The following is a 17,993-nucleotide window of genomic DNA, read 5'->3' as shown; positions in this document are numbered from 1 at the left end:
ACCGGAAGCGTCCTCCCAGTGGAGGTCTGCATCCAGGTACTCTTGAAGCGTTGTTACGTACACGTGTGTTGGCCGTGACTTTCGCCGTGTCACTCCAGATAGGTAGGGAGGTTTTTTTTGTTTGTTTGTTTGTTTTTTTAATATATAAACTGGTAAATTGTACCCTAAACCCTCCTTGTAGAATTTACAATATACTTTCTTTTTTTCCAAGTAAATATCACTCACTCACAGAAGCTTACGTGTGTGAATGAGTGAGTGAAGAAAAAAAAAATCCGTGAGTGCTTTCAAATTGCCGCGGGAGTGACGTCACGCAGCTGACACGTTCGCCCGGCCCCGTTTGCGACACGCCACCCCCGGCTCTGCGATTGGCTGGAGGGTTGTAAACACTGTCTTTCCACTGAAACGTCCCGCTGTTTACAAAACAAACACAAAATGGCAAAATACAGGCTGGGGAGGTGGGGGTTTAGGACGAAATTACCACAAAAGATTAACAAAAACACAGACGTGTAGACTGAGAGAAAGTTCAAGCGTGTACATCCTGTATTTAAAAAGTGCATTTTCCTGAGTGAATCCGGCAGACAGCCCCTTTAATGAAACACCCAAATCCCCGTCCCAGTGTCACAAGCATTTTATTCAAATACCAATCATCAGTTTTCTGTTGCACAATTATTTCGCTTTTTCATTTAAAACTGACACAACAGTGTCATACTTTTAATGACGTTTTGCCCTTTTGCTGAATGTAAATAAAATATATTTTGCCCAGTAGATGTCACCACACTGAATTATGTCAAATGCCTCGAAGCACATGGTTGTTTATTTTTATAGTCTTTGGTGTTTCCCAGCCGGGGGATTGAACCCACGACCTCCCAGTCTGAGGGTGGACACGCTACCACTAGACCACGGAGCTAGCACTGAACCATTTCAACACAATTGCTTTAGTGGTACAAAAAGCAGATGAAATAGCTCAAGTGCAAATGTCTTCATCTAGACGCAAAGGTTAACATGAAAGATAAAGAGAAGCTTTGTAAGAATAATTGTAAAGAATATGTCATCATATATTTGCTACAATGAAGAAACATGAAGTGCACGACTGCTTGCACCCTCATCCGACGTGAAGACTCGCTTCTCGACAGTGTCACGTCACGTGACGTGACCACGTCAATTTAGTGCAGTGTTTGAGCCTCAAACCGTAAAATTGCGCCAAGGTTTTTGACATTCTGATTCTGACTTGTGCCAAAGCGTTTTCCCGCAGTCTACCGGTCATTTTAATACATGCAAAGAAAAACTTTACTGTAGCCATGTTTAATTTCAAGTTAAAAAAAAAAAAGTTTTCCCCAAGATACGCCCTCATTGTTACATGCGAAGGTGTGCGTAATGACATGCGGTGACGTCATTGCGGTGTTATATTACATTATATACCGTACATAACGAGTACAGTGAAGGACACGAACCGTGTCTTATTTCTGGCCACTAGTGGGAGGCGCGGTGTCGCCGAAGACGCCCGAAGAAGGGGGGGAAAAAAGACGAAGAAGAAGCGCAAGCCGGAAGTTAGTGCTTCGTTTTTAAAATTTCTTGAATTGTCTCGTCGATCTAGTTGACTCTTTCCAGCTTTAAATGGTAAGAAATGATGATAACAATGATGATGACTATGCCACCGTATTTGCAAGTTGATGTTTGTAATGTTGCCTGCCTTCAGTGACGTTTGGTTTGTTTGTTGCTCTTCGGGCGTTGTCATGTTAGCACATTATTAGCAGCACTTTATTTATGTATTTATTTATTTATTTAAGCACGAGATCGTCTTTCTTTTTCTTTCCCAAATAGTAGCTCAGTGGACTATCGTCCGTCCTGAGACTGCGAGGTTGTGGGTTCAACCCCCGGCCGGGTCATACCAACAAATAGGACCCATTTGCCTCCCTGCTTGACGAGATCACCAAACGGTGCTCACCGCTTCCTCGGGTTTTTTTTGGATTAACTGCGAGGAACAAATTGGCCGTGTCCTTGCGCTATTTTGCCGCGAACGCCTCAGAATGGTCGGACCGGGTCATACACTGTCAGTGGGCGTGGTTCCTGCCTCGCTTTACCCCCTTCTTGTGTCTTTTCACCAAGCTTTCATTTGTATTTTTCTACCGAAAATAGGCTGCAATTGACATCAGCAGCCGAACCCTAACCGGAAACTTCAGAGCATGTAGTCTGTTTCGAACCCGAGACCCTGATTCCATGAGCATTCACTGGCGCAGAATTTGAACTTGTAGCGATTCATTGATGGCAAAATAGCTCTAGTTGCCGGTCACGGCAAAATATGATCGGCTTATTGCAGAATGCAGGCAGATCCCAATCACACATTCTGAAGTGGCACAAGCAGACTCAGGATGCTTGTGGCGATGGTTTGACCTCACTTGTCCACGTGATGTCAACTCCTGACTTCGCCCAGCCCGTTTCATCATTTGAGATATTCCATGAGTTTGTGTTTTTTTTTTGTGAAAAACAAGAAAAATGGAAAAAAATCGAGATGTTCCGTCTGCCTTTATTTCAGAGCGATGCCAGCACGAGTGTTCACTCATGAGTATCCCCCCGAGGAGTGATAGCGCAAAAACATTACAAAAATCCCATTTGAATGACGACTGTGGCCGCTTATTATCAAGTTAATGTCAACAAAGGCCTTTCTGTGTTTCTGACTGCTTTGGTCTCAACAGCGGTCAACAAACACTTCATTCAAGACACAACTTGTTTTGGGACATGTGAGGGAAAAAAAAAAAAAAGTAGTCCGCTCACTGCCAGGTCTGCCGGCAAATCAGCTAGCTCCAGTCTGTTGCCTGCCTGTCCTGCATCCAAGTGGGAAAATCGAGCTTATGAATGCACTAACTGAATAATAGCCAAAAAAACACGTTTTTGCTGAAAGCCTAGAGCACGTGCACTTCCGACCCATCCGTTTTGATCTCTGTAATGTGCCGTTTTGGCTCCGGTGGGTCTGACACCACTCAGACGCTTTGTTGCTATCCATATTTGAAAGTCAACGTGATGATGATCTCAAAATCAAAAAGTTGCTTCTTAATTTCATCATTTGATTCTTTTCTCTTTTATGTATTATCTTTTTTCTTTTTTTAAGCCAATATTTCGATCGAAGTTTGAGTATGACAAGCGCAAAATATTTGCTAACTGCAGCCCCTTTTTATTTCCTGGTTGTAAATGATGTGTGTGCCTGCCAAATGGGAAGGAAATGTCGTCTGACTTGAACGTTGCCATGTTTTTTTTTTTGTTTTTTGTTTTTTTGTTTTTTGGTGTTGCCTAGGCTGAAGTGGAGGAGACCCTCAAGAGAATTCTGGGCCAGAAAGGAGTGCAGGGCCTCATCATTGTCAACTCGGACGGTGAGACCAATTCTCCATCGCGAGCGAGGGATTTGAGTGCAGTTTGGGCACATGTTTTAAAAAAAAATAAAAAAATCTCCTGCCAGTCCCATTCGAACAATATGTGCTCCTCCCTTGTCAACTAGCAAGTGATTGCGTCTTACTGCCTATGGACACCATCAAGTATTGCCTTGAGATACGAGTTGAGCTCCTAACCCAAAGCACTTGTTTTGCAAATCCTCCTTTTGGCCAATCATGTGCTTCATCTCTTCCGGCAGACAAACAGATTTCCATGATGATTGGCTGCTGCATCTAGTCCCGCCCTGCCCTGCCACGCACTGATGCAGCAGCCAATCATTTTGGGCAGGTGTGTCTTACCTGCAAGTCGAGCACGACTCATAAAATTATGTCTCTATTTGTGCGCATTTTTTAAAAATTGACATTGTCGCTGTTCACCTTCTGCGAGGCGGCCCCTTGCCTATCTGGCTTGTTTGCCATGCCTCTCTCCTCCAACACACCTGACTCAAATTATATCATCCCCAGGTGAGGGAGACATGACCTTGAAGGGTGGTAGCTTGTTAGCATGACGCTAGTCCCTTCCTCGGGAGCATTGACGTTTCTTTCTGTGGACTTTAGGAATCAAGTTGAGGCGTGAAAGTTTTGTTTTCGCTTATGTGAAGGCGAAGCCACGTCCCAATCACGTTTGTTTGTTTGTGCATTGAGGAATTCCCATCCGCTCGACGCTGGACAACAGCAGCACGGTGCACTACGCCGGCCTGATCCACCAACTGGTGATGAAGGCGCGCAGCACCATCCGCGACATCGACCCGCTCAACGACCTCACCTTCCTGCGGCTACGCTCAAAGAAGAACGAGATAATGATCGCGCCAGGTCGCTCTCTGCCGCCACCACCACTGCTTATGGAGGACCAAAACTGACAAAATTCAGAATAAATATGTCACTACATAAATAAATGATTTAAGTGAAAAATGGATATAAAAAAATATAATTAAAAAATTAGGCACTTAAGGCACTGAATCGATAACATCTGGACTGTTTTATGACAGCCTGGTTTCATATATCAGCAACATAAAACCGATTTATGACGTCTTGACCGGGTCATCGACAGACTCAAGCTGTTTTTAAATGGCACTTGGCGCTTCATTTATATGGCGCTTTTCCACCTTACGAGGCCCTCAAAGCGCTTTACATTTTGACTACCCATTCACCGACTGATGACGCAGCATCAGGAGCAATTGGGGGTTCAGTATCTTGCTCAAGGATGCTTCGACGTGGTAACAATGGCATGAGATCGAACCCACAACCCCTGGGTTGGGAGACGAACACCATACCACTGAGCCACGCCGCCCACAGACCGCCTTTTCGACCGATTTATTTTTAATTTTGTCAGTTTTGGTCCTCCGTAGCAGGTGTCCTCGCTACTGACACGCCGCCTGCTTTCTTTGTTGTGTGCAGATAAGGACTATTTCATGATCGTCATCCAGAATCCGTCAGACTGAAGAGCAACGAGCCGCCTTCCTCTTTCTTTTTGGCATTCCCCCAAAACAACTCTATTGCTCATTCCTCCTGTCGCCATCTTGTAAGTTGTGTTTTCAATAAATGTTGCGAAGACTCGTCAGCTTCGTCTTCCTGTCCACTCTACTGAACCATTCTGACCCTGTGCACGTTTTGTTGGCACGTGATTGGCACGCAATCCCGGGACCGGTCGCATTGACAAATGGACCAGTCGTAGACAACCGGCGGACTGGTCTCTAAACAAGGGACGGGCAAACAAAGGCGCTTGCCCGCCCGATGGCGCCGACTCGGATTGAATCCGGACCCTGCGACTGTGAGGCGGGCGTGCCAAGCACCGCGCATTCACACTCGGATGCCAGCAAATGTGATCATGTTGCCATGGCACCACACAAAAATGCGCCAAGACTAAGTGTGCCGTGTAGCCTGCTGGGACAAGGGTCCTGACAAAATTGTTCCCTGCTGCGAGGCAGAGGCGGTGGCCGCGCGCTCCACAGTTGCTGCCCTTTCACAACATTGAAAGCAAATTTTCTCAAATATGTGATGCAGCCGTTTTTTTGTTGTTGTTTTGTTTTAGTCTTACTAGAGTCAAGTGTAATTGGACATCCACTACAGTAGGTGGCAGTGGTGCTCTCGTATTCACTTCTCAGCAGCTTTTCCATTGACAGCCAAGTTTAAAATGTGCTGCAGTCAGCTACTTTTTTGTTTTTGTGTTTTGTTTTTCATTGAAGCACCACTTGGACGCTTGCTTCAAATCAAGTCACATGACCCAAACAAAGCCCCTCAACGGGATGATGATGCGGTTCGTTGCTCCATTTGGTTGTAGGTGTTGGGGTGGATGCATTTGAGGCGCGCTCAGACGTACGCCACACTTTTTTTTTTTTTTTGTGACAGACATGCATTCCTCGCTCGGCTTGCAAATGTCAAAATATTTTCAAGCACGACAGCATCATTTGTTCCGTGTGGAGGATTATTGTCCTTGTTGGAAAAATCTCAATTTGGAAACTGTTTAAAAAGGTGCCTTATTTGAGTCTTCCTCACCCCACAAAATGGCCACAGGCACTTCCAACTTATGACACATTCATTGCTATTTATAAAACCAAAGCAAAATGTATTTTGTATTGACGTCAAGATGATTTCAAGACGATGCCGTCGTGCTTTTGGCCAGGAGAGGGGGCTATAACTGAAGCTTCAAGACCGGAATCATTTTTTGTGAAGCAATTGGAGTCTTCACAAAAGCTTCATTTTTGCCATCGTGACAGTTTCGCTGTAAACATTGAGAATCGAAAATTAAACCAATCATGATCACCCGAATAAAAGTGATTTTGTGTTCATTTACTGACATTTCATTTACTTATTAAACGGCCAACTTATATTTTATTTTGTCTATATGTGCTAGTGTTCCCTTGCTATAACACGGTTTACCTTTCACAGCCTTCCTGTGGCGTGGATTTTTTAAGTGCAATTTTGCACTTTTTTGTGTAATAGTTGACCTATATTTTTCAAATCTATGACGGTTTGAACATTGCGAGAGAAATGAAAACACGTCTATAGAAAAAGGGTATCAAATGGGTGATGAGGCCTTTTACCACCTTAAAAGATAATTGTCAGCCCAGCAATAAACAATTGACAGCAATGCTGTATTTTATTTGGTCACGTTTATTTGTTCATTTTTCCATTCTGACATCATTGTGACAATTTGAGCATTTCATCATATAATTACAGCATATAAAATACCCGACAAGAAAAAAGGGCTGACGGGAAGAAGCCAAAGTTTATTAAAAAGCCCCGTTTTTAGAATGTAGTAAAAATTGTTTATTTTGATTCCGAAGCCCCGCCCACATCGGTGGTGTTGCAACTAAAATGGCGTCGTGGTTTACATGGCAACACTGACGTCACTGTTGGCAGCCACTTTGTAGTTCGCGGCGTTAGCTTGTTTGCATCAGTTTTTCCTCCGTCTTCGGTGGAACAAGTGATTACAAAGTGCTCCCAAGCCGCAGCAAAAGTCCTCTTCTTCTTCGACACGCCCGCGATGCCGTCGGACAGAAGCTTTAAGCAAAGGAGGACGTTCGGTGAGTGGCAAGGAAAAAAACAAACACAACGAGCCGAATTTGCTAGCCGCCCTGTTTGCCACAACATTGCTCAGCTTTTTTTCGGTTACCATTTCAGGCGAAAAGCCATTTCCACAATTTAAGTGGCTCGGTTAGCCTAGTCTAGCCTTTGCAGGCAAGCACCAAGTGTTTATTTGAAGAAAGGAAAAAGAAAAAGAAGCACAAACGTTAACCTAGCGGTGAAGGACTCTCACGTCACCGCAGCTGCTGAATGCTGCAACGATATGTACTGTATTATGTGTGAGTGTGTGAATGAGTGATTGCAAAAAAAAGATATGTACTATATTATGATCCCAATTGTTGTGCTAATCATGTGTTCTGTCTCAAATGACGTCAACAGCTGAACGATGCCAAGAAGTCCAACAGATCCGAAAGCAACATCCCAACAAGATCCCTGTACGTATACGCGCACACAAACACGAGCTGTGCCCGTGACCATTTTGCAGGTGACTGTGTGTGCGTGTCACAGGTGATCATGGAGCGTTACAAGGGCGAGAAACAACTCCCTGTTCTGGATAAGACCAAGTTCCTGGTCCCAGACCACGTCAACATGAGCGAGCTGGTCAAGATCATCAGGTATGACGTCAACTTGTATTGTCACGTGGTTTTCTTGCGACTGGGCTGTTGAGGGTACGAAATGTACAATTTGCCTCGTTAAACCAATCGAATATTCGACCCATTAATTGAATAATTTCTTTTCTTTCTTTTTTTTCTTTCCCTGATGTCTATTGATTTGCTTCATGACGATTTTGAATTGATGCTTCTGTTTCTGGTTGATTTGTCACATCCGTTAGAAAATGTTCAAAAATGCGAAAAAAAAAAAAAAATCAAAGCATAAAGACCCAAAGAAGCTTCCAGGGACGCCTCGCAAAAAGCGCAAGAGGCTGAAATTGGAGCAATTGGAAGTTAAGTTTGGCTCAAGACGATTTATTCATGATGAAAATGGGTCTTGTTTCTTTGATGAATAGTTTTTTTTTTTTTTTTTTTTTTTAATGTTTGTGTTGTGTCATGTTTGTGTGAGCGTTCCCATGGCGAGGTTGCTAACTGGCGTCTGGTGCAGGCGTCGTCTGCAGCTGAACCCCACGCAAGCCTTCTTCCTGCTGGTCAATCAGCACAGCTTGGTTTCTGTGGCGGCGGCCATCTCGGAGATCTACGAGCAGGAGCGCGACGACGACGGCTTCCTGTACATGGTGTACGCCTCGCAGGAGACCTTCGGCCACGTAGTCTGCTAATCTCTTATTTTGAAGGGCGGCAGGAAGCAGCCGTTAGCTGGCACTTCCTTAGCGGCTGCCTCCTTTTGTGGAAATGACAAAAAGTTGTGCAGATAGGCCTCACTTGATCTCACCAAATCTTGAGCACGTCGCCTGTGTTGTCTCGTATCAGCGGCATCGATGGACCTTCGGCCGGCTGGAGAACGAGCAACACCATCAGGCATTTTTTTTGAGGGGGTAAACCAATTTTTGTAGTTCGAAATCATTGCACACAACTTGATGCTAACACACACGTTACATGACTTATCTTTTCTTTGGTATGAAGGCCAAATGTAATCTCGAGCACAAGATGCTGTCAATCTTCACTTTACAAAGCCAACAGGAAGTGGCCATCTGCCTTACTTCCTGTTCAACAAGCAATCTTAAAGGTGTACTTGACTTACTGACCAATTTTCAGCAGTGAAAAGTTAATATTTTGTGCAGAATTAATTTGATAATTATTTTTCATGTACATTTAATACTTTTGAAAAGTAATTTTTCTACTTGGTGTTGACTGATGACATCACATGTGCTGAGGAAGTAGGTAATGACCAATCATGGCTCACCTGTTTTCTGGGTTTGGTCAGTAATCTGAGCCATGATTTGTTGTTACCTACTTCCTCAGCACAGGTGATGTCAGTCGACAGCAAGTAGAAAAGTTACTTTTTAAAAGGTATTCATTGTACATGAAAAATTAAGTTACTATATTAATTATAGACAAAATATGAACTTTTTACTGCTGAAAATGGCTCAATGAGTCAAGTATCACTTGGAGTCAGTTTCGTCCTCGCTAATAGAACAACTGACCTCGTGTGGCCATTTTTATCCCCAAGGGTTGAGAAAATGTTGTAAATATTGACTTGAAAGCAATGATAAAGTTGAAACGTGCACTTGTAGTTGTGGTTTTTATTGCCATCCAGCCATGGGGGAAATCTGCACTGTCATTTGGTAAAACAATTTGTTGACCCGACTCATGATCACGTGACGTCAAGGACGCGATGACGTCTCCGCACGTTGACACGTGACCGCAAACGTGCAGCAGCCAACCGTGACGTCACTTCCTGCTGCACCACCCCCTCATGGCGGCCATCTTGTTTGCATGTGCGTGCCCCTAAACTCCCCCCAAAAGTCCATCTGTTGATGCGGTCCTCTCCTTACGCCATGCTGAACACACAAACACAAAAACGCATCAGTACACACGTGGCCGTGTCCGAGCGTGGACAAATGTGTATGTGGGCGTGCGCGACCTGTCGATGAGCGAGTCCCTCATGGAGGCGGTGATGGCGGAGGGCCGCGCATCGTCACCCAGCCCGAAGACGCTCTCGATGACCGACATCTCAGTGCTGGTGGTGTCCAACCCGCAGAAGGCCGACCAATCGTTGACCACCAAGCCCGCGGAGATCACGTCGCTGCCTCGGTTCACTGTGCCCGTCTGCCGCAAAACGCCAGCGTGAGAGGCAGGCGGGTTGGCGGTCTGACAGCGGCCAACCGACCGACGGCCACTCACCACCAGCGGGACCTGCAGGAGCGATGACAGCTCATCCTGGTCCTCGATGGACGTCTTGGGGTGCACCAGGCCGCCCCGGTTGCTGAAGGCGCTGTACGAGCCCACCAGAACCTGATCGGCCACCGTGTGGCGGAACACCTCCACCTTCAGCGTGTCGCACAGAACCTCCTCCGTCTCCTGTTAAAGTCAAACACAGTCAGTCCATGCAGTCAATCAGTCCCTCGCTCAGCTGGTCTAACCCTATCCAGGTCTGGGTGGACCAGCGCCACGTAGTCGTTGCAGGCGATGACGTTGCCGAGCGCCGACAGACGCTCCTCCACTCTCTGGATGCCAACGGTGTCGGGAAGGCAGTTGCGGATGTGCTGCAGTTCCTGGTCCGTCGTGCTGTTGGGAACCAGCAGGCCATGGCGGTTCCCTGCGAAGGCACGCACGCCGTCACGTCACGTCGCCGGAAGCGACCCGATACGAGGCGACTCACCCACCCACGCACATGCGTCCGATGATGCGACATCCCGCGATGGTCGCGTGCACCACCGGGATGCTCTCGGACAGCTCGCCTTCGAACACGCTGGCGGGTGAGGAAGGACACACAAGACGGAGGTGAAGCCGCGAGGTTTGCGCGAGGTGACGTCACGGACTCCCGGCGCTCACCTGTAGAAGTTTTCCGCGCCGCCGATGGCCACCAGGCAGTAAGTGTTGGTGAGTTTGGCGAAGCAGCCGATCTCGTTGCTCTTCTCGAAGCAGGCGCGCACGGCCATGGCGTCGCAAACGGCCTCGCCTAAACTCAACTCAGCTCACCTGACGGACACACAACAGGCGCAAAAGCCAAATCTCGGCGTTAGCGCGCGAACTAACTCGCGAGCGGGCGCAGGCCTCACGACGCATGAACCTCAGCGGCCGGCCACGTCAAGTGATGTGGAGCGCGAAGAACAAAAGCACCTTTAGAAGAAAGTTGCCCCCTCAGATGATCTTTTTTTTCTTTTCGTCTTATTTTATTTCTTTTCCCTCCGACGTGCGCGTGTCTTCAGCGGCCTCACGTGCTCACTTCCGCTCCGTTAGTGCGTGATGACGTTGTTACGTTGACGCCTGTACGTCGTACATCCGCGGTCTTTACCACTGATCTGAATAAGTGACTGGATTATTAATTTATTGACCACATACGATACAGCAAGGGTGGCCAAGGTCTATGTACTGTCTGAAATGTTCTCCAATTTGGATACTGTATCCAAATTGGAGAACATTTGAGACAGTACATAGTAGTAACAGTATGATTTATGATGTTTTAAATTTGTTGAACATAAACAAGAGGACTTCAGAAATGTTACAACTTGCCTTAAATACATGTATGAATTATATATTATGTTATTGATGTTTACAGGACGAAACTTGTATATTTTTATTTCAGAATTATACCTGTAATTTAGCAAACGATGTGTCTGCCAAATCTTAATGTTGGTGTCTAAGGAATTGAGCAATAAAAGCCACCCGAAAGATGGGAGGAGTAAAATGGCCGCCCTGTCGCTCGTGTGGGCTATCCAGTAATCTATGCAGATCAACGCTGTGTATCGGAAGGGCAGCGGCCAAAACATTTTCATAATAAAATTATTTTTTGTAGCTAATTTTTGGCTTTAGTCACAAATATAACGCGAGAGTGATGATTGTATACATTTGTAAAATGTTATTAAATCAAATGTATGAATTTTATAAAGTTTTTTCTGAGTGCCCTCTAATGCGGAAGTTGTAGTTCGCCGGGCGGATGTCGTGTAACGCGCTCGCGCTGCAGAAGTCCAGCCATCCATCCTCCATCTCACTTTCATAAATACATTCAACAAGTGAGCAAGGGCGCACACGGTGAATATATTTTATGTGCTTGAAAGAGTGTTATAGAGAACTGTCGTGTAGTGAAACGTCAATTTGTTCGCAAAAGTTGCCGTTTTGCGTAGAACTCGTTAGCTTGAACACGTTAGTAACTAGAATATAGGTCGCTTGCACATCGTAATGCATCATGGGAGTTTTTTCTTCGGGCGCCATCTTGGGTGTCCGCCGGTTCACAAGGTACACTCGTGAGTTACACGGTAGAGCTCATCAACCTGATGTAATTTTCGCAGTATTTTCACGATTTACCGGAAGATCAAAAACAACGATACAGGCAGAAGGTGTCTCTGTGTGGTGGGATTGATCCTAATTACGTCCTGACCAAGGGTTAATTTTTTTTGACGGAGAAAGCTTGCTGGCCAAATGTGACATCTCTGGACATCTTTCACTACCTCGTGTTGACAACATGCTCCATAACACGCCAACAAATCCCTGGAGGCTTACAATTATTTTGTAAGCGGGTGGATACAGAGTGTAAACTTTAACATCGCATCAGAAGAAACTGTTGCTGTTGCACGTAAGTAAACCACATGGTGTTGGTAATTCTGCACACAAAAATGTTGATTTGTTCTCAGGCTTCCTGTTATCATTGTGTTTACATGCACAGCTGGGTTTACCTGATGTGGTTTTTCTAATAATTTTATAACAGGCAAATATGGCAGAGCGTATAAGAATAAAAAGTAACTATGCACAGCCTCCCCGTGGCTTAATTAAATTTAATGCTACCCTTTCACTGGTTACATGTTACTTAATCAACTTATGCTAAATGGTTAAGGTTAACCACTCTCAGAGGACGTATTTTTAGTTTCAGTTTCCAGTACAATAAAACGTGTTCATGGTAACTACTGAGCATACTGACAGCTTTTCTTATGATCTCACGGTTAAGGAGGCTGTCACAACACCCAATTTCTGTCTGGTGCCGGATGGCAACAATTCCCATCACTTGTCACGACAACACCAATATTATTACCAGGTATGTATGGCTTTACTTTTTGTAGTTTATTATTTAATTCTATGTTTCATATTTTCATTACAATGTTTGTAATATTTTCAGATTCAGGCACAGATGAGTTTAACTGGACGGACTTCTGCGACTTTGTGGTGTGGACAAAGTGTGATTGAGCGAGTCCACCCAGATCGCTCGTTTTGGCCAGCTGGAAAAGCCAGAGTTTTTTTTCCCCAAAATCCCCTCCTTACCTGAACTGCTCGGGAGAGCAGTTACTAGATCAGCAGTGGACTTCCAGTGTTCCTGCTCAGCCGCTGTCACCTACCACTTGCTCATGTACTTCAAAGATGCGGAGTAAAGTAGTTTTTTTGTGCTGCAGCACATTGTAAAATCAAATGATATCACTTGAAGTGTGCCAATCTAGACTGCGTTTTGGAAGTCTAGATTGGCACAGTGGACAGTGGTTTTGTGACAAGTGTGAAACAAGGATTATTGGGAAAACTGTAACAGTACTGGTACTTGTCTTACATTAAACAAATTTAAAAGAGAGCAACTTTTTCCTCTGTACATAGCATAATGAAAGTCATTGCATACCCCATCAACATTACATCATACCGTCATACTCTTAAAATAATGGCCTAATATTTTGACACAAATTATCAACCCTCGTGAGGATAAGCAGTAAGGAATTTTAATGTAAATATCTCAGGATGGTAGGCACCTGTGCTAAAATAAACTGCATTAATTAACAGTTCAATTTTATCCCTGAAATTACTACATCTAATCATTATTCACTTCATTTTTTGTGCTTTTAGAAATAATAGAGATTTATGCCATTACTTTAAGAGGGACCATATTGCCATATTGAGTCAAATCCTGTCATTTGTATTATGTATAGCTTTGTAAACAAACCCAACAATAGAATTTGTATATTCGCTGCCTTTATTAGCGCCAAACAAACAGTCGCATGTTGTCCTCCTCCAATGCTTTGATGCTCGCCTTCGTTTCCATCATGTCATTGGCAATCAAGTCGGTGTGGCATGAGATCCCTAAAGAAATAATAAATAATAATAAAAAAAAAGATCACAAAAAAATACATACCAGTAATAGGTTTAATATAGTACAGTAGTATAGTTTTTTTGTCAGTGTAAAAGAAATGTACACATTTTGTTGCATTTTTTAATGTATGAACATTGCTACAGGCAAATACTTATTTCTATAAACACTTCCAAATGTCTCTAAAATATAAGGTGCGTGTACACACACAAACATAAACACATACATTCACTCATGCATACAATATATCATGTAATGAATTCTGAGTGGCATACCAGAGTCAATGATGTCAGCAGTACTTGAGGGTACAGGTTACTGGAGCCATCTGGCTGCATAACTGCAACAAACTCTCTGCCACTTCCGAGTCGTCTTTTCTTTGCTTGTCTCTCCTGTGCACGTTCATATCTTGGCACCGACTGGGCTGAGACATAGATGTTGTAACTTGGGACCCAACTTTAATGTTGGAGCCCAGTCGGGATGATTGGACAGAAAAACGGGCGCAGGGCGACCTGTTAAAATAAACAAATATATAAACAAATAAAATATGGAAAGACTGGTTATTTTACCGCAGTAGGGTGGCCGTGAATAAGTTCTTTAGCATGATGTGTAGGCTACCGAATAAGTTCTTTAGCATGATGTGTAGGCTACCGGGGTCTGTTTACTTGCATCACCCCCGGGGGTCTGTTTTCTTGCATCACCCCCTTCTGTCTCTTTTTTCCAAGTTTACATTTTGCCACCAAAAAACATGTTATCGGCATTAAGAGCCCAAGACTAATCAATCCAATTTCAGCAGTAAACACTTTGCACTGGCACTACTTGGGTGAAAATGTTCGATGTTAGCTTTCGGCTAACGTCCGCTAGCCAGCTTGTACTACCGAACTTGCTTGCTCATGAATCCAAAACATAAGCAACTTGCCCATATATGGGCGGTCGAAACGTTATTAATCCTTATGCATTAAATTAAATAAAGGTAAACAAGCTTACCGCTCACAAAGTGATCGCTGCACACACGAGCCCAAAGTAACGACTTCCCTCCGGAGTCCGCACTCCTCTGTCTCCAGGCCCTGGTTCCTAATTATTTTCGGAATTCGGAAAAAAGACCGACCATTTTCCCCCTTGGCTTTGTTCGAACAGCCAACGATGCAGCAACAATGTACCATTTTAAACGCAGAAAACAAACGTGATAGATACGTGTTAGACCGAATCGCTACGTAAATGGAGGCCACCCAGCATGGCGACTACGAGAAATCCGAGGCGGAAGTGACGACATGTGCAAGCGACCTATAAACGCTCGCTTTGCACGAGAAAAGGTTTCGTGACGTCTTTGTTTTTTAGAAAGATTTTTTTAATTTCTACGTTTGCATAAAATTAACAGTGGTTGCTATCATTGTGTCAACAACAGGAACGTGTACTTTGAAATGGTTGCAACACCAATTGGAATTGTCGCAATAATTATACTAGATTACATTTGGGACGAATTAAGAAGTCGTCAACAATAATAAACAATTATATGTGACTAACATTTTGTATACAGTGTCTTTTATGATAAATAGTGAAGTAAAACAGTATACAAAACGCGCAAGAACAGCACGGCGATTCAATGTCACCTTGAGCTATTTACATTCATTTACAATTCAAATTCAAAAGTTGCATCAATCATTTGAGACATAGAGTCTGATGGTGCACATTCAAGTTCTTTTCTTCAGTTTTGTCCTTCATATTCGCTTGTTTTGTCTTTTTGGCCAAACATTCCATTTAAGTCTGGACAGGAAGAGCCTGGAGGTGTGTGTCGGTACAATCGGAAAGCGGCAAGAATTCATATTTTTTGTAGATGATGATGATGGCTGGGAAAAGTTGGCAGATAACATTCGGAAGCAACCATTTGTATGCTCATCAAACGGGCTGATTTCGAATTCAGACTTGCATGTCCTCCAAATCCTGACCATTTGAAAGCAAACATTTTTCATTTTGGTCCTTAACAAATGCTGACAAAGCGAGTTTCTGTCTGTTCATTTCTCGTCTCTGAGCCAAATGAAACAAGCATGGCGCTAATTAAGCCCCGCCCTTGCTTTTGATTGATTTTGTTTTGTTTTGTTAGCCAACAAAATATCGGACTGACGACGAGTGAGCCCTCGCCACAATCCGTCAAATCTTTGGAGGGAAGCGTACCAAGCGCGCCGTCAAGGGACCTAAGTGCGTCAGACGCAGGTTGGACATACAAGTCATGTGACATGATGATGACGATGATGATGATGTCATCATGGTCAGGAGAAAAGCAGGATGGGAGGACAGCAAAGTCAACCGGACCGACGGCAACACGACACGCCACCGCCCTCTGACGTGCCGCAATCGCAAGGTGACACGCATGCGCGTGCTTGCATGTGTGTGTGTGCGTGAGTCAAGCTTGGAAGCCGGTCAAGCGTTGTTGCGCTTTCAGGAGAGCTGCCGCAGTGCATGATGGGAACGCGGAAGGTGGACGACATGCGCTTCCTGATCACGTGCACCAACTGGTACTGACGAGCATGTGCGCGTGCGCGGCGGACTACAGCTGACGGCGGTGTCAAAGGTCAAGCGTGATCATGCACGTCTGGTCACTCGCCGCCGGTCCCCTCGGTACGGCACATTTGGAGAAGCAAGATATTCCCTGGCCACAGACACAGGGTGGCTGCCTCCATTTTTTATTTTGGAGCCTTTTCCTAAAAGGAACCCCGGCTGTCATGACAAGTTTGCTCTATATTATTTATTTGGTTGTTACTAACATAACTATGAGATTCATTTTTCAAAAATCATTTCCAGTTTAATACATTTTGTAGAAACTTTAGACCAGGGGTGTTCAAACTTTTTCATTTGAGGGCCACATTCAGAAGGACGCAAGGGCCACATAATGTTATGAAGAGAAATTGTGTTGAGTCCTAAAAATTGTACAAATAATTTATTTGTGCTTTTGCATGTTCAGAAAAATGCTACAGTATATAAACAAATGTATTTGTAATATGGCAATAGGGTTATTATAGTTTTGGAATTTTAGATTTTAGTTAGTTTTTATTAGTTTTCAGGGTGGTTCTGTTAGTTTTTATTAGTTTAGTTCTTTAAAAAAAATGCTTAGTTTTAGTTTAGTTTGTTAGTTTCAGTATTATTTTTTTTAAATGTGTATTACTTGTGCGCCATATTTAAAAAAACAGCATGAACAATGTCATCTGAAGGTGCTTTTCTATTGGCTCCTACTAGATGACGTCACTTCTCTGTGACATACTTTCAAACGTCATTATTCCGGTTTATATCAAAATAAATCTACTAAAAATCACATTTAAAATCATCCCCAAAGGCTCATGCATTAAATTGATTACCAAAGACTAAAACGAAGGACATGTTTGCTATAATTATAGTTAGTTTTAGTTAGTTTTGGAAACATAAAATGTAGTTTCAGTTAGTTTTCGTTTTTTAAAAAGCATTTCCATTTTATTTCAGTAACAATATTGTTTTTTTTTATTTTAGTTTTAGTTTTTTCATTAGTTTTAAAATAAAATAACCTTTAATGGCACCTTTTTTCGATACCCTCCCTTCTTTCTTTGACCATCTCCAAACATTTGTGTTTTGTTTATTTTATTTGAACTGAGTCAAATGCCATTTTTTAGCATATGTCGCAGGCCACTGAAAAATGGAAGGCGGGCCGCAAATGGCCCCCGAGTTGTAGTTTGGACACCACTGTCCTATATTATTTATTTGGTTGTTACTAACATAACTATGAGATTCATTTTTCAAAAATGATTTCCAGTTGAATACATTTTATAGAAACGTTATTTACGCTGCCATTATTTACGTCGCAACACATTCCGTACATAGTGACGGAGAATGGCGGTGTTTCTCTGCCGAGCAATGTGAAACGCCAATCAAGAAAGCAAGGCAAGCCTCCGTTTTGTTCCTAAAGGGACGATCAAAACTCTTGATTGCGTCTGTTGAATGACGAGAGCACGGCAGGGGGGAGCGTGACTCTCCCGATCGCACGTTGTTTCTTTTGGAACGTTACAAGGTTTAGCTTGCTTGCCGGGGTTCCTTAAAAATAAAAAATAAAAAAGAAAGAAAAAATGGGAAAAGCCACTGAAAGAATGCACAAAATCCTGCACGACTACTGATCGGATCCGTGGGCGGGGCGAGCCCGAAACCACCCCGCCCCACCCCCCCCACCACCACCCCAACCCTCCCCCCACTCTGCCCCCGCATGTCGTTTGCACAATATGTTGTGTGTTTTTGTCGTCAACATCCTTATGAGAGTTGACTCAATATTGACTAAAGAGGAGGAGCGGCCACTGACATCTTCATCATCCTCACACTTTTCCTAAGCAAACGAAGAGCCACAAGCACAATCTTGTG

At 43.9% G+C, this 17,993-nt stretch overlaps 3 protein-coding genes and 2 long non-coding RNA genes across 10 annotated transcripts; 3 read left to right on the top strand and 2 right to left on the bottom strand.

Annotated features, from left to right (window-relative positions):
• The first annotated feature begins 1,425 nt into the window (after positions 1–1,425).
• dynlrb1 (dynein, light chain, roadblock-type 1) lies at positions 1,426–4,983 on the top strand. The gene is made up of 4 exons (XM_077503526.1): positions 1,426–1,617; positions 3,290–3,365; positions 4,068–4,235; positions 4,821–4,983. The coding sequence occupies exons 1-4, from the start codon at positions 1,615–1,617 to the stop codon at positions 4,862–4,864; spliced, it is 291 nt and encodes a 96-aa protein (XP_077359652.1). The 5' UTR covers positions 1,426–1,614; the 3' UTR covers positions 4,865–4,983.
• A 1,767-nt stretch (positions 4,984–6,750) lies between these two features.
• On the top strand, positions 6,751–9,128 carry map1lc3a (microtubule-associated protein 1 light chain 3 alpha). Of its 4 annotated transcripts, none has more exons than XM_077503971.1 (4): positions 6,751–6,949; positions 7,329–7,384; positions 7,458–7,564; positions 8,010–9,128. In XM_077503971.1, the coding sequence occupies exons 1-4, from the start codon at positions 6,910–6,912 to the stop codon at positions 8,218–8,220; spliced, it is 414 nt and encodes a 137-aa protein (XP_077360097.1). In that variant the 5' UTR covers positions 6,751–6,909; the 3' UTR covers positions 8,221–9,128. The 4 variants fall into 4 exon arrangements, with proteins under 4 accessions (XP_077360097.1, XP_077360100.1, XP_077360098.1 ...); XM_077503974.1 differs by having other exon boundaries at positions 6,755–6,949; positions 8,049–9,128; XM_077503972.1 differs by having other exon boundaries at positions 6,770–6,949; positions 7,435–7,564.
• A 1-nt stretch (position 9,129) lies between these two features.
• eif6 (eukaryotic translation initiation factor 6) lies at positions 9,130–10,849 on the bottom strand. Of its 3 annotated transcripts, none has more exons than XM_077503968.1 (7): positions 10,685–10,849; positions 10,397–10,543; positions 10,228–10,313; positions 9,985–10,160; positions 9,746–9,922; positions 9,486–9,670; positions 9,130–9,402 (listed from the first exon to the last, which is right to left on the bottom strand). In XM_077503968.1, the coding sequence occupies exons 2-7, from the start codon at positions 10,501–10,503 to the stop codon at positions 9,393–9,395; spliced, it is 741 nt and encodes a 246-aa protein (XP_077360094.1). In that variant the 5' UTR covers positions 10,504–10,543; positions 10,685–10,849; the 3' UTR covers positions 9,130–9,392. The 3 variants fall into 3 exon arrangements, with proteins under 3 accessions (XP_077360094.1, XP_077360096.1, XP_077360095.1); XM_077503970.1 differs by having other exon boundaries at positions 10,635–10,841; XM_077503969.1 differs by lacking the exon at positions 10,685–10,849 and having other exon boundaries at positions 10,397–10,628.
• Positions 10,850–11,012: 163 nt separating this feature from the next.
• Positions 11,013–15,142, top strand: LOC144005623 (uncharacterized). The gene is made up of 3 exons (XR_013279629.1): positions 11,013–12,137; positions 12,507–12,593; positions 12,675–15,142. It is a non-coding gene; the product is annotated as an uncharacterized LOC144005623 (long non-coding RNA).
• Positions 13,014–14,904, bottom strand: LOC144005622 (uncharacterized). The gene is made up of 3 exons (XR_013279628.1): positions 14,607–14,904; positions 13,898–14,131; positions 13,014–13,615 (listed from the first exon to the last, which is right to left on the bottom strand). It is a non-coding gene; the product is annotated as an uncharacterized LOC144005622 (long non-coding RNA).
• Positions 15,143–17,993: the final 2,851 nt, after the last annotated feature.

The sequence above is a fragment of the Festucalex cinctus genome, chromosome 17, assembly GCF_051991245.1.
Source record: "Festucalex cinctus isolate MCC-2025b chromosome 17, RoL_Fcin_1.0, whole genome shotgun sequence".
Classification (NCBI taxonomy): Eukaryota; Metazoa; Chordata; class Actinopteri; order Syngnathiformes; family Syngnathidae; genus Festucalex; species Festucalex cinctus.
This window is presented reverse-complemented; position numbering and strand designations above follow the sequence as displayed.